Here is a 16014-nt window from a genome sequence, read left to right on the forward strand (position 1 = left end):
CATCTCCCACCAACCCCCCAGGTCCACTATCACCGTCCTATGATATCAATTTTATCACCACTTTCAATTCAGCGCACCATAATATACGCAAGAGCCTGAGGAAATATTGGCATATTTTAGCATTAGATCCTTACCTCAAACCAGTACTATCCCCCAAACCCACCATCACTTTCAGACGACATTGGGAGAAAGATAAACTCACCCACTCCAAACCCACAATATCCCCAGGCAATTACAGTCAGATGCCTGTGTTGTAAGACAATTATTCACAAACAGACTGTTTTCACATCCATCCATTCTGACCACACGTTTAATATCAAATATCATCTAAATTGTAAATCTAGTTATGTGATCTACCTCATCCAATGCATCTGCAATATACAAATATGTTGGCAGGACCATACAGCCCTACACTGCCGTCTCAACAAACACCGTTCCAATTGTACCACTAACTTTTTGCAACACAGTGTATCTAGGTACTGTATTTTAAAACATAAAGGCTGTTATATTGCTATTACATTACCCCAATAGACCACATTGATCCATCAAGTAACAACAGTTCTGAAAATCTGTGTAAAGGGAGGTATACTGGATTTACAAACTCAATACTCTTAAACCAAATCGTCTCAACGAAATCATAGAAACTATTTTATAGGCTCAGGACATCCTAACATATGTATCATCAACCTCGCACCCAATCTCCTTTTCAGAGTTGTACGTGCTAACTTGTTCCTTCAGACGTTCCTTTCACCCATAAATCCTGTAGAGCAATTACTTTCACTCCTTATTAATATCCACCTTTTCAGACCCATAAGGTGTTCCCCTTTTTTTCCTCCCTGGCCTACCAGCTCAACCCATCATCTATGAAATTTAAAACATTATAATATTGCCGTTACCGTACATCACCACAGTAACAGCACGCTTGGATTCCTTGCATCTCCATCAGTCACCTTCGGAACCATTCTCACAGCATTGTCCCATCATATGGCCATGATACATTCGCTTTCAAGTGTCCCCGTCCGCAGCTATTTTGGTTCAACCAGGCTTTCGTACTTTCTCCGAGATCTCCATGACAACGCATGACGCGGATTTGTACCCCGGTTGATCCAGGGAGAGGTCAGTGCAGTACGAATACCCCATTCTACCAAACCTCCTGATTAGACCCTGTGTCTCAATCTTCCGCTGCCCTCCGCCGAACAAATACGCAACATTAAGGGCTCAGTTTAATCCATTCTGGTTTCTCTACCATCATTGTTGTTCCCTGGACAACTCATGATGCTGGTTGTCCAAAGGATAACTACTCTCAATTCCTCTGCATTGTTTCACACCATTGACTAACTGAGGTAGGGGGACCAGCCCTTCTGAGCCTGTACATCGGGATTGGCGACTATCGGTGATTACCATATCAGTCGTCATTCGAGGTCATTAGTGGTTTGTTCTATGGCTTTTACTTTGTATCCATTGCAAATATATATCTTATTTGAATCAATTGTTTTAAACTATGACATTAACACTTGAGAGCAGTATTTATTTATTTATTTACTCATTACTATAACTATTTTTTCTCTTGCATCAATTGATTTTATTATATTTTTTTTATACCAACTGTTTCAATTTGGTACATTAACTTTTTAAAGCAAATTATAACCATGTATCTATTTATTCAATTGTACAATTGTTTCCATTTTTTACATGTCTTAGTCTTACCTGTATGGCATTTTAATCCTTGACTGCCCCTTTCCCTCCCCCGCCAGTGATTGTTTGGCATTTTTTTCTGTTTTATATAGTGGTGCTGAAGTGGTCACAATGTGTTTTATTAGCCTGAGTTCGAGGTCGGTCCGACCTCGAAGCGCGTAGCTTTACTATCATGTCAAAAATAAGTACACATTTTGCATTAACACTTTGGTTCAAATCAATTTGTTCAAGAGTTTTCGCTATCTAACCCGAGTGGTTCTCCAAATTCACGGGGCACCAATCCCTAGACAGACCAGACAGCGCTGAGCTATAGACATATCCGCTTTTTTCTCCTATTTTTTACAGTACCCATGTAGATAGTGTTACACACTGCCCCCAGTAGATAGCGACACACGGTTCTCTTCTACATAGTTACACAGGTCTCCCTGTAGATAATGCCACGCACTGTCTCTTAAACATTGCCACATAGTGCCCCCATTGATAATTCCTCACACTGTCCGCTGCAGATATTGCCAGATAGTGCCTCCTGTAGATAATGCCACACGATGTCACATGTAGATAGTGCCACAATGCCCTTATAGATAATGCCCCATGTCACAACAAGCTCACTCACCTGATCCCTTCTCAAGCCATCCTCCACTGATGCAGGCCTGGTTTCTTCTGACCATACCTGCTCCAGCAGATCAACGCAGTCGGCACAATGACTGCATCACAAGACAAGCGCCGAATGGCGGAGAAGGGAACTGATAGTTATCTTGCCTGGTGGGCGCATTCAATTATTTCCGCGTTCTAAGGATGCAGAAACACTCGAGTCCAATTGTATGTGAGGGCCTCTAGAGCCAGGGGATAGCAGGGCCTGGAGCTGGAACTCCAAGAACTCCAATAACAATATGGCCCTGGTCACAGGGCATTATAAAATGTGTTGTTATCTTTGCACAGACAGGATATACAGAATCATCAAAAAGGTATAATAGGATATTTGTGAATCAACATAAGAAAGATGCACTAGTGGCAAGTGATCGGATCCATGGTCCACTCCAAATGTGGTTGTTATCTGCTGTGCACACTGGCGGAAACTTATTAGCCTTTCTATGGCAGTTTTCTGGCGTAGAAAAGTTACAAAAGGCCAAAAATGTGCAACTTGCATTGAGAATTTTAACTTTTTGGCATTTACAGCCGACCTTGGCACTTTTGAAAAAAGGGTGTGGCTTACCAAAAGGAGGAGGGCCTACTGCAGCTTGACAAATGTATTATAATTTACACCATAAAACTGGAATAAATCATAGCGGGAATTTATTAGATTTCTATCTGGCGTAGATTGCGAGCTGACGTATATTTCACTCTGTGGGGCGTATCAGGGTAGAAGCCAGACCAGACTACCGCCTCTTCCCAATTAGACAATAAACAAAAATTATATGAATGCTCACCTCACCTCTCCTCTTCACTTCACCCCTCAAGCTCCCTTAGCATGTTGCGGCTCATACAACATATTGATGTCAATCAGCATCAGGACGTTGAGTACTGCCTCGCATAAAATAGCCCTAACGCTACGTTTAAAACATGAGGTGAAACATGTGGCGCACAGCTAGCAGAAAGATTAGACAGATTTATTACAAAGCGTGCGCCTTTTTATAAATCTGTCGCATCTTACTTCAGCGGAGCAGAAAGCTTAGACTGGAATATGAAACGCTAGTCTTAGTAAATCTGCCCCATTATTTTTTAGGGGCCTTGGCCCACCAGAGGACCCTGTAGTACTCTGCTGGGACAGTTGAACCCTGCCTAAAGTTAACTAATTCAGATGAGCGTGTTCCTTGTTCGTCTGCTGTCCGTTGAAATAACTAACAGCACACGGACCCATGCAAATCAATTGGGCTATTCAGATGTGCGATTTTTACACAGCGTGTGTCCGTTGCGTAAAACTCACTGCATGTCCTATATTGGTCTGTTTTTGCGGACCTTGTCGCCCATTGAAGTCTATGGGTGCGTGGAAATCACGGACAACATCCGTGTGCTGTCCGTGTTTCACACATCAGTTGCTAAAGAAATGCAGAGAAATTAAAAAAAAACAAAAAAAACAAGTGCTTGCCAGGGATAATCACGGATGTGAAAAACGCATGCCCCACGCAAAGCACACTGATGCCAAACGGAACGCGCACTGATGGCACACGGACATGAAATGCAGGAAATACGGTCCGGTTTTTGCGCACGCAAATCGGACACACTCATTTGAATGTAGCATTAGTAGATCACATTGCTCAGTGTATGTCCCTGTTGTAATACCACATAGTTGTTAGAACATTGTTTTGCCTAAATATCTTGCTTATTACCTTTGTCGGTGCCATAGTTTTCTGCCAAGATTGGCTTCAGGTTATACGGATGTAAAGAAGCCCTGTAAATATCCCCACTATCCAATGTGATTGCATCTGCTGATCCATCCTGAAAAGGGAAAAAAGCTTACATTACCTGACAAATGAACAAATAGCAGTGCATTCCCTTGCTTTTATTGTGCTTTTGTGGTGTTTATTTACAAATTTTTTTCATCCACTTCAATGGGGCAATATTCTGGCAGAAAAAACACATCGAACTGTGATTGTGGTATTGTAACACCTCTTGCACATGATCGAGATCGGGCCGTGAAAAACGGTACGAGTGTCGGCTGGATTTCCCGGCCTGGCCGCGGTACAGGTGAACGGGACTCCTGCCATCATAGACATTTTTTGATGAAGTCTCTGCCTCATCACGGAACTACTGTTACGTACTAAACAAAATGATACAGTACGTAACAGCAGTTCTGTGAGGAGGCAGGGACATGATGCCAGGTGTCCCGTTCACCTGTACCGTGGCCAGGCCGGGAAATCCAGCCGACACTCGTACCGTTTTTCACGGCCCGATCTCTGTCGTGTGCAACTGCACTTTGCATTGTTTTCTATAATAGAAGGTCTGGGAACATTTTTTAGACCTCCTCATCTAAGAAAAAAAAACGTTTATACCATGGTAAAGACACGTGGTTTATATGCTGTCTGGCCATGGGACAGACATGGTTTTTCATATGTGGTATCGGTGTGGTACATACGTGGGACAATGCCATAACAGAACTGCAGTAAAACATTCTTCATGTTTAAAAACGGTCTCAGAGAAAAGGTAACATTGTTGCCCATTGTAGCCAAGAAGTCCAAATTAGAATTTTTCCTGTGCAGTTTAGGGAAAAAGAAGCAACATTCTGATTGGTTGCAGTAGGCAAGAAGGTACTTTTTTCTTCTCATGAGAAAACATAGAGATCCAGAATTATTTTTATAGCTAACAAGCACGCAGCGTAACCGCCCCGGGCGCCGCAGGGAATTCCGGCCAAAAAACCACACCAAACTGTAGAGCAGTTTTTCGTCCGGAATGTCGCTGCGGAAAACTGTACATGAAAAAAAAGTTTTATACGTAGCGACACTTCCCTCTGCAGTCTTGCAGGCGGGCTTACTGGGATGATGTTTCATCCCATGTGACACATGTGAAATGTCATCCCAGGAGGCCGGCGACGAAGAAGCACATAATCCTGGGTGAGTATAAGATTTTTTTATCTGAGTTGCGATTTTTGCGTCGGAATAGCAGCTTTTCCACCGCAAAAATTGCAACATTGCTATTGTTGCGAGTTTTACCTCCCTATTGAATTCAATGGGGAAAATCTGCAACAAAAATGCAGCGATTACGCAAATACAATTGACATGCTGCGGATTAAAAAAACGCACCGTAGATCAATTTCTGAGCGTTCTTTCCGCTTATCGTTTATGCAGCGTGTGGATGAGATTTGTTCAAAGTTGCTACTGTATAATGCTGCAGATTTTCAGCCACCAAATCCAATGCGGAAAATCTGCAGGATTTACGCTACGTGTGAACTTACCCTAAGACTTCATAACATCCAAGAGCTTTCAAAAACTTAAAGGGGTTGGTTCAATCATTCAATCTATAGGTTTGAGTGTCAGTAGCATTTTCTACTCAAAGCACACATGTAAAAAAAAAAAATAATATTTTTTTTCTATAATTATGCATTAAATGGCATCAAAAAAGATAAAAGCAAGAGCCCAAATGTTATCATTTATAATTGCTTTACGTGATCTTACAGCAATGGCCTTGAAACAGTCATCAGTGTTGGGTTTATGGACACAGGACAGGGAGAACTTGTCACTAGCACAGGTTTGGCTTAATTCTTGGCATTTGTTCAATTCTTGAGTAGACTTCACACACCAGCGGATGTTACTTGTAGGGGCAGCAAGACACATGGCTATAGGGAGACATAGTGGAAAAAGTTGATTAAAATTCTACGTTCTTCAGCAATAGGACACTAGTCTTTGAAGAAAGATTTAGCAACCTGCATCTTTACAGACACTGTGTTATTGTTAACCAAATAAACTGTACGTGGTATCGAATATCACATTATGTATGAAATAGGAAGGCTAACTTACAGGAGAAGTTAAATCTCATATTGGATAGTGAATACCTATAAGATGTGCAAACCGTAATCCCTAGAGAAGGGAGCCATTGTATTATTCCATTAAGGTAAATGTACTGTGCCTTTAAATGCTATCGAGTGGATGTATTGCATATTTAAGATATGGCTGTGTTATAGTTTTTCCCCACTACAGGTGTCACTGGCGTGTTGGATTCACCAAGATCTAGCAATATGGAAAGAACAAGCTATGTGGTGAAAATGAGTGTTTATCTGACAACGAAGACTTCGAGTACAATTATTACTGTGATGTTAATTTATATTAAGGATGTGGACGCCATCTTGGACTGCATTCGCTGAGTCCTGTAATGGGGTGATAGCATGCGCACATGCGTGCATTATCCCGCCTGGGGGCGGCACTTTGTGTATAAAAGGGCAGTTAGCCCGCCAAATAGTGTTCAGTGTTGGGAGAGAGCAGGAGTGACCTGGACTGCGTTCTTGGAGCTGAAGATAAGAGAGTAAGCTTCTGGTCATTTGGTTGCTGCGATGGACTGGACTGCAGGGGCGCTGAGTCTGAGAGAGAGCTGGACCTGAGGTGTCATACGAAAACTCGTGAGAAGCGGGCTAGGCTATTTCTGTGCTAGAACCTGAGCTGCTGCAGGGTCTCGGAAACTAACCGGTGGTTGAGGGAGTAGCCCAAACTGTATAGAAAGCTAGCTAGGCGGTTAGAGGAGGAACGTAAAGGAAATATTCGGTAAAGGCAAAAGAGGAGAGTGAGTCTGCAGTGTCCAGCAACACAAAAACGACTTAGAAATAGCTGGTTCACATAAAATAGGTCTTCGTAGTTAGCAGCCACCACCAACCCGAATCTCACAGACACAGCCACCATCTTACGGCCTACTAGGTCTTAGCAGACAACCCCTTGCATCAAGAGAGGGGTGCCCTTGGCCCTTGCTCTGCCGGTCACACAGAAAGCAAGCCTGCTCCACCTGTATATAGTTTTAACTAAGTGCTGTACCTCCCATGTCGGGAAGAATGTATATAATAATTGTGGCCAAATGCACCATCAGCAACAACAAATGAACTGTACACATTGTTAAGCTGAAAGTAAAGGTTAAAGTGGTTATGTTAACATCCTGCTTCGTTTTAACTTTTTTCTGTGGCATTCCTGCGGGTCTTCACCATCACACCATAACCACCCCTACCTTACATACAGTGTGGTATGGCTGCAGGTAAGTCCTGAATACGCTCAAATGGTGTAACATACATTATGTCAAAATCTGGAAATGTTTGTTTTAGTTTATTCTTTAGTAACCTATGAAACAGTTTTCTTTTTGTAACATTTAGCAAATAAATCATTTCACTATGTTTCATGCCCATTTTGCATACCATTTTCAAACTCCACTTTGAAACATTCAGATTAATTAATAGATAATATTTATATATATTTAATAGTTATAGAAATAGACAAAAAAACGTATTGAATGATCATTAGTTAGATGATAGATAGAATAATAAGGTATCAGTAAACATGTATACATTTTATAGATTGAAAATGGATAAAACATTTATTAGTTTGTTAGATAGATGATAGGTAGATAGATAGATAGATAGATAGATAGATAGATAGATAGATAGATAGATAGATAGATAGATAGATAGATAGATAGATAGATAGATAAATAGATAGATAGATATGAGATAGATAGATAGATAGATAGATAGACAGACAGACAGACAGACAGACAGACAGACAGACAGATAGATAGATAGATAGATAGATAGATAGATAGATAGATAGATATGAGATAGACAGATAGATGATAGATAGATAGATAGATAGATAGACAGACAGACAGACAGACAGACAGACAGACAGATAGATAGATAGATAGATAGATAGATAGATAGATAGATAGATAGATAGATAGATAGATAGATAGATATGAGATAGACAGATAGATGATAGATAGATAGATAGATAGATAGATAGATAGATAGATAGATAGATAGATAGATAGATAGACAGACAGACAGACAGACAGACAGACAGACAGACAGACAGATAGATAGATAGATAGATAGATAGATAGATAGATAGATAGATAGATAGATAGATAGATAGATATGAGATAGACAGATAGATGATAGATAGATAGATAGATAGATAGATAGATAGATAGATAGATAGATAGATAGATAGATAGATAGATAGATAGATAGATAGATATCAGTAAATATGTATATGATTGGGACAGAAAATAGCTACAAGTTTTTAGATAGATAGTGATCTTTAATATAAATAAGTCAAGAATAAAATAGGTCAAATAATTAATACACAGATATATAAATAAAAAACAGATAGATCGATAGATAGATAGATAGATAGATAGATAGATAGATAGATAGATAGATAGATAGATAGATAGATTAGATAGATAGATAGATAGATAGATAGATAGATAGATAGATAGATAGATAGATAGATAGATAGATAGATAGATAGATAGATAGATAGATAGATAGATAGATAGATATGAGATAGATATAGATAGATAGATAGATAGTTAGATAGATAGATAGATAGATAGATAGATAGATAGATAGATAGATAGATAGATAGATAGATAGATAGATAGATAGATAGATAGATGATAGATAGATAGATAGATAGATAGATAGATAGATAGATAGATAGATAGATAGATAGATAGATAGATAGATAGATAGATAGATGATAGATAGATAGATAGATAGATAGATAGATAGATAGATAGATAGATAGATAGATAGATAGAATAATTAGAAACTCCTAAATGACTAATATATAAAATTTACTAACTGCACAATTTTTTTTAATTCACTTGTTTAATAAAGATGATGCTACACACATGAGCTGCTACGTAAACCATAAAGAATAAATGTGAAAAGCAGTCGTATTTTAAGCAGAATGAATTTCTATCTAAGTATCTATAATCTATATTAACAGGAAGGATTGTGATGGATTAAGATACATATAAATGTTTCATCATATAGGCCACTAACTGTAGAATTGTAATGTGTTCATAGTTATTGTCTTACACTCAGTAAGTATCTGTCACTTACCCAGCATGCCAAGGCACAAAGTCAGTAGGAACGTAGACGCCATTGTCACCGCAGTGTCTCCTTCACAAACTGTCACAGATCAGTTTGTGGAGAGATGTCAGGATCAATCTTTGCCTTTTTATACAAGCACAGGGTAGCTGACTGGACAGATTTGGTCTCTGCAATGTTTACCTAATAGTGTTTCTCAACATTTGCTACCTCCTCCTATTTATCCTCTTACTAATCCCCATAGACAGAACTTCTGGCACAAAACCACTCTGATGTGAATGGCTCTCTGGTCAGATCTACATTTAGTTAAAGAGATTAAGAAGGGGGAATAGAAGGGAAATTCCCATTCTTCATCTTGCATTTGGCATGGTTTCAAATCAGGGATAAGGAGATGATTGAGATGTCATTCGCTATAGCCACACTCTGTCTTTTGTCTTTCTTCTTACCAACTCTTAGTAGTCTAAGGTGGTGGAGGCAGTGGCGTAACTACCACCGTAGCAGCCATAGCAGCTGCTAGGGGCCCGTGGCACGAGGGTGTCCATGCCACCTACAGGCATGGGACCCACCATGGCCAGTGGCTCCGCTAGCAGCCGCTATGGCTGCTACAGCAGTAGCAACGTCACATTCAATAGTATCTGCATCCTTAGGACGCAGATACTATTGAACACTATGGCAGAGCAGGGAGGTATCTCCCTGCTCTGCCATTGGCTACAGGCCACATTCGGCCTGCAGCCAATCAGGCGCAGAGATCCCTGCGCAGACCGGCGTGATGACATCACTGTATCACGCCGACCTACGCAAGGATCCCGTCGGCGTTGAGGAGCAGCTCCATTCGTCGTGGGAATGGGGCCTAGGTAAGTAGAACGTTTTTGGTTTTATTTTTTTTTGGGGGGGGGGGCGATATATGGTGCTATTTACAAGGGGGGGCTGTATAGAACTGTCTACAGGGGGGGCTGTATAGCACTGTCTACAGGGGTCTGTATAGCACTGTCTACAGTGGGGGCTGTACAGGACTGTCCACAGGGGGCTGTATAGCACAGTCTACAGGGGGGGCTGTATAGCACTGTCTACAGGGGGCTCTATAGCACTATCTATAGGGGGCTCTGTATAGCAGTGTCTACAGGGGGGACTGTATAACACTGTCTACATGGGGGGCTGTATAGCACTGTCTACAAGGGGCTGTCTAGCACTGTCTACAGGGGGGGCTGTATAGCACTGTCTACAGGGAGGGCTGTATAGCACTGTCTACATGGGGGGCTGTATAGCACTGTCTACATGGGAGCTGTATAGCACTGACTACAGGTGGGCTGTATAGCACGGTTTACAGGGGTCTGTATAGCACTGTCTACAGGGGACTGTATAGCACTGTCTACAGGTGGGCTGTATAGGACTGTCTACAGGGGGAGGCTGTATAGCACTGTCTACATAGGGGTTGTATAGCACTGTCTACTGGGGCTGTATAGCACTGTCTCCATTGGGGGCAGTATAGCACTGTCTACAGGGGGCCTGTATAGGACTGTCTACAGGGGGAGGCTGTATAGCAATGTCTACAGGGGGGGCTGTATAGCACTGTCTACAGGGGGGGCTGTATAGCACTGTCTACAGGGGGGCTTTATAGCACAGTCTATAGGGGACTACATAACACCGTCTACGGAGGGGACTGTATAGCACTGTCTACGTGGTGCTGTATAGCGCTGTCTACAGGGGGGCTGTATAGAACTGTCTACAGGGGGAGTTTGTATAGCACTGTCTACAGTGGGGCTTTATAGCACAGTCTACAAGGGGGCTGTATAGCACTGTCTATGGGGTGCTGTATAGCGCTGTCTACAGGGGGGGGTGTATAGTGCTGTCTACAGGAGGCTGTATATCGCAATATACAGGTGGGGCTCTATAGCACTGTCTACAGGGGGCTGTATAGCATTGTCTACAGGGGGGGGGAATGTATAGCGCTGTCTACAGGGGAGCTGTATGGCACAATCTACAGGGGGGATGTATGGCAAAATCTACAGGGGGGCACTATCTAATAAGGGGGGCTGTGTGCAGCACCCAGGGGAGGGGGAGCCAGTCAAAAGTTTGCTATGGGCCCAGTGTTTCCTAGTTACGCCACTGGGTGGAGGGAAGGGCACGATGGTGAAAATACCCCGCAAAGATTGTGGTGTTATAGGTAAGAGAATCAAAAGTAGGTTATTAGGAGGTCATTTCATAACTCCTTCTGACACAGAAGATATGACTGATTTACATAAGAAATGCAGATTTTTGGCCATCAAAGGATGTCCACTGTCTGACAAATGTTTATTTTGCTCTTTCCTCACCAAGGTGCGAGATGTGCTGATTACGAATTTGTCACCAGGGCTAGTATCTGGCCTTAGATAGAATTCTCACCCACAGTGAGAAATAATTGCCCCAAACATCCTGACCAAACATCTAAAGCTATGCAAACAGATGCCTGTGGTGTGTCTGCCTGTGGACCAGGAGAAACATGTGACGATGGCTTATGTTCAAAGAAAATATGATACGTCAAGGCAAACCCCATCATAATTTATATTTGTAATGACCCACATAGCTAGTTATGATCAGGGGAAATAGCCCTCACATATATGTCAAATTCACATCCATACGCCCAGAGGAAGTACCTGAAATTGGATATTGGCTAAAAACATGGGCCTATTATAGTGTTGTTTGATATGCCCTGGTTGGTAAATGTCTGCACAGGTGAATGCAGGTAATATTATATTTCTAGGGGATTCCTGCAAGGACACATGACCACTTTTATGTGTCTCTATAGAAATACAACTGTGTAATGGGAGGAGTACGCTTCATTATCATATGAACAGCCTCATCTCTGTAACATCACCAGCCAGTGAACTGGAGGGAAAAACTGGGTTTAAAATGACATGAGAAATGAGGGTCGGTGTCAGTCTTTTGGGGATCCATATCTCGGTTGGAGTGACTGCCCATATTTTCAGCTGTCCCCACAGCCAGGATATCGCCGCTGTACATCAGTAAGGTTTTGTTCTGTTTCTTTTATCCCTTTTATTTTCATAAACTGTTTGATTGCATTGTAACTGTATGTATATTTTTTATCTTTTAATCTGACAACTATTTTATGTATTGCACTGCACTATTGTGTATTAAATCTGAAATATTTATAAGTCTCTTCCTTGTAGTCTTACAGAACTTAAAGAGGCTCTGTCACCAGATTTTGCAACCCCTATCTGCTATTGCAGCAGATCGGCGCTGCAATGTAGATTACAGTAACGTTTTTATTTTTAAAAAACGAGCATTTTTGGCCAAGTTATGACCATTTTTGTATTTATGCAAATGAGGCTTGCAAAAGTCCAACTGGGCGTGTTTCCAGTAAAAGTCCAACTGGGCGTGTTTAAAGTAAAAGTCCAACTGGGCGTGTATTGTGTGTGTTACATCTGGGCTTGTTTACTTCTTTTACTAGCTGGGCGTTCTGACGAGAAGTATCATCCACTTCTCTTCAGAACGCCCAGCTTCTGGCAGTGCAGACACAGCGTGTTCTCGAGAGATCACGCTGTGTCGTCACTCACTTCCTGCCCCAGGTCCTGCATCGTGTCGGACGAGCGAGGACACATCGGCACCAGAGGCTACAGTTGATTCTGCAGCAGCATCGGCGTTTGCAGGTAAGTCGATGTAGCTACTTACCTGCAAACGCTGATGCTGCTGCAGAATCAACTGTAGCCTCTGGTGCCGATGTGGCCGACACGATGCAGGACCTGGGGCAGGAAGTGAGTGACGTCACAGCGTGATCTCTCGAGAACACGCTGTGTGTCTGCACTGCCAGAAGCTGGGTGTTAACGAACAGAAGTGGATGATGCTGATTCGTCAGCATCATACACTCCCATTCCTAACGCCCAGCTAGTATAAGAAGTAAAAACGCCCCGATGTACACACATAATACACGCCCAGTTGTACTTTTACTGTAAACACGCCCAGTTGTACTTTTGCAAGCCTCATTTGCATAAATACAAAAATGGTCATAACTTGGCCAAAAATGCTTGTTTTTTAAAAATAAAAACGTTACTGTAATCTACATTGCAGCGCCTATCTGCTGCAATAGCAGATAGGGGTTGAAAAATCTGGTGACAGAGCCTCTTTAATCTTCCGAAGGTGAGGAACGTTACCTGTATTTTATGTTCAATTTAGATAACCTGTGTTATAGGAACTGGTGTTAAGGAAACATAGAGACATAGGCCCCTATTGCCTAGATAAGTATAGGTGGTGGTAGCATACTGTGGTATAAATTATTGGGGTTTTGGAAAGCTATGTGAGTAATTTAGCATAATCCTGTCATCTAGAGTAGGTGGGCGTGGATTTATGGGGTAAATTAATAAGCTCAGTAGTGTAATTCACCCCTGTGACGTGACCTGAGATCGGCGATCGGCACAGATTGGTGGCACAGCGGTGGGATAGTGTTATTGTCATTTACACTGTTAAAGACGTTAAGTGTTTTGTTTAAGAAATTAACCTTTACACTTAAGGGCTGGAGTATCTTTGAAAATAATACAACAGTCCACAAGGAAGAACTCAGTGCATACTATTTGTCAGCTAACATACATACGTGCAAAACAGTTTCCCTTCCCCTTCTTGTTTTTTCTTTTCTTTCTTTTATTTTGAAAAAACCGCTGATAAGATGGCAGAGGTGTATAGAAATAAGAGGAAAGATGAACTGCTAGTCCTCTGTGAGGAGAGAAAGCTGGACGGAACGAACAAAAGTAAAGCGGATCTGATCCAAGCGTTGGTGGCAGATGATACACAGCTCCACCATTCCGAGGGACCAGAGCAGGAAACTTCAGCCTCAGAGGAATGGACAGGAGACTCAAGTCAGGAACTGGCTGGGCATGGCAGAACCAGCAGTACCAGGTCTCAAAACGGTATGGAGTCTTCTCTTTCTCTAATCCTCCAGCAGATTGGCAACTGTGATCCGAATATGCGGATGCAACTGGTGATGCAAGAGCGCCAAGCAGAGCGAGAAGCTGCACAACGCCAAGCAGAGTTTGCACAACGCCAAGCAGAGCGAGAAGCTGCACAACGCCAAGCAGAGTTTGCGGAACGTCAAGCGGAGCGAGAGTATGCAGAACGCCAGGCAGAGTGGGAGTACCAGCTCAAGTTGACCCAAATGCAGCTGCCAAGTGCTTCATCCTCACCTCAGGGTGAGTCCACGGACACAGTCAACCTTAAACCCCGTCTAGAGCGTTTCCCTGTCATGGAGAAAGACGGCGATCTGGATGTTTATCTAAAAGATTTTGAAAAGGTCTGCCGACAATTCCAACTGCCACCTGCAGACTGGGCTAAGTATCTGACTCCAGGGCTGAAAGGCAAAGCTCTGGAGGTGTTTGCAGCCCTGCCCACAACTATCGATCAAGATTATGAGGCTATTAAAAAGGCCTTAATCCAAAGATTTAACCTCACCCCAGAGGTATACAGGAAGCGATTTAGAGCTTTGCAGCTCACGGGTACTGACAGTTACTCAGACCTGGCCGATGGACTAAAGAACCACTTCAGGCAGTGGACGCAGAGATTAGCTGTCAACACCTTTGAAGATTTGGAGGATCTGATGATCCTGGACCAGTTTCTCCACACCTGTCCTATGGAAGTACGACAGTTTATTTTGGACCGTGAGCCCAAGACCCTGGATAAAGCTGCCCAGATAGCGGATGTATATGCCGCCAACAGAGCGCCAGAGGCGCGAAAGCCTGCTGTTCCTGGCTGGAAAGGGGGAAAGCCCCCTATTAACACTTTTGCCCCTACTCGCAGATCACCAGGAGGTGTGGCCCCTGCCCCACTTCCCAGGCCTGCTGTTGATAATCGCAGGTGTTTTGGATGCAACCAAGTGGGGCATATCAGCACTGCTTGCCCAGAGAAGAGGAAAACCACCCCTTTGCCCAAACCATCTATTTTGTCCCCAGCAGTTTTGTTTGTGGGTGGGAGCGAGAGGGCATCTTGTGACAATTTACAAGCGGTCACTGTGGGCAAGACGGTTACCATGGGACTGAGGGACACTGGTGCCGAAATGACTCTTGTCCACCCAGAGCTTGTTTCTTCAGAAGACATTATCCCAGGAAAAACTCTAACTGTTTCTGGAGTTGGTGGTCTGATCCCAGCCTTACCCATGGCACGAGTTTACCTGGATTGGGGGGCGGGAAGAGGGATGATGGATGTGTGAGTGACGGATAAAATCCCAACTAATGTGTTACTAGGAACCAATCTGGGACGTTTAGTCTCCAGATATATTTCTTCAGACCATGAGGAGGACTCTAGCGTACTTGCTGCCCCATGTGTGTCACCGCAGGTAGTATGCGATAATAATGAATCTGTCAATACTATGGAATGTGATGACCCTGTGTCCAGCAATGTTATAGACTTACATAATGTTACTGTGCTTAGTGATAACCTAGACTCATCTAACAATGCATTGGATATAGACTGTATAACTAGCAATGATGTAGGATGTGGTGATTGTATAGCGTCAGACAATGATTTGTGTGTAGATTTAGTAGCGGGAAACGTCATAAGCATGCATGAAATCCCTGTCACATCCACACACACACCAGTTCACCAAGACGGGGAGAAGGTTGTGTCCATTTCTCCTGTAACGCGCAGTCAGGGTGCCTGTAACACAAACCTGTGTCTGGGTTCTGGGCCCCCTACTGTGTCTGCTACAGAGGAAATGGGGACAGCTGACAGCCCGCAGCCAGCGGCAGCAGTTAGTCAGAATGTGTTGCTATCAGCCAGTACAGACGCAGAATGTCAGTTGTTTCAGACGG

The 16014-nt window shown here is 42.8% G+C and overlaps 1 protein-coding gene across 2 annotated transcripts in view; it reads right to left on the reverse strand.

Moving 5' to 3' along the window:
* LOC142759245 (serotransferrin-B-like) overlaps positions 1-9344 on the reverse strand; it is a 49373-nt gene extending 40029 nt beyond the window's left edge. For both annotated transcript variants that reach the window (XM_075861211.1, XM_075861210.1), the window contains exons 1-3: positions 9236-9344; positions 5805-5965; positions 4023-4131 (exon numbers count right to left, since the gene is read on the reverse strand). In XM_075861211.1, coding sequence (XP_075717326.1) covers positions 4023-4131; positions 5805-5965; positions 9236-9278 — 313 coding nt within the window. In that variant the 5' untranslated portion in view covers positions 9279-9344. The remainder of the gene's footprint in view (positions 1-4022; positions 4132-5804; positions 5966-9235) is intronic.
* Positions 9345-16014: the final 6670 nt, after the last annotated feature.

The sequence above is a fragment of the Rhinoderma darwinii genome, chromosome 4 (assembly GCF_050947455.1).
Source record: "Rhinoderma darwinii isolate aRhiDar2 chromosome 4, aRhiDar2.hap1, whole genome shotgun sequence".
NCBI classification, from domain to species: Eukaryota; Metazoa; Chordata; class Amphibia; order Anura; family Rhinodermatidae; genus Rhinoderma; species Rhinoderma darwinii.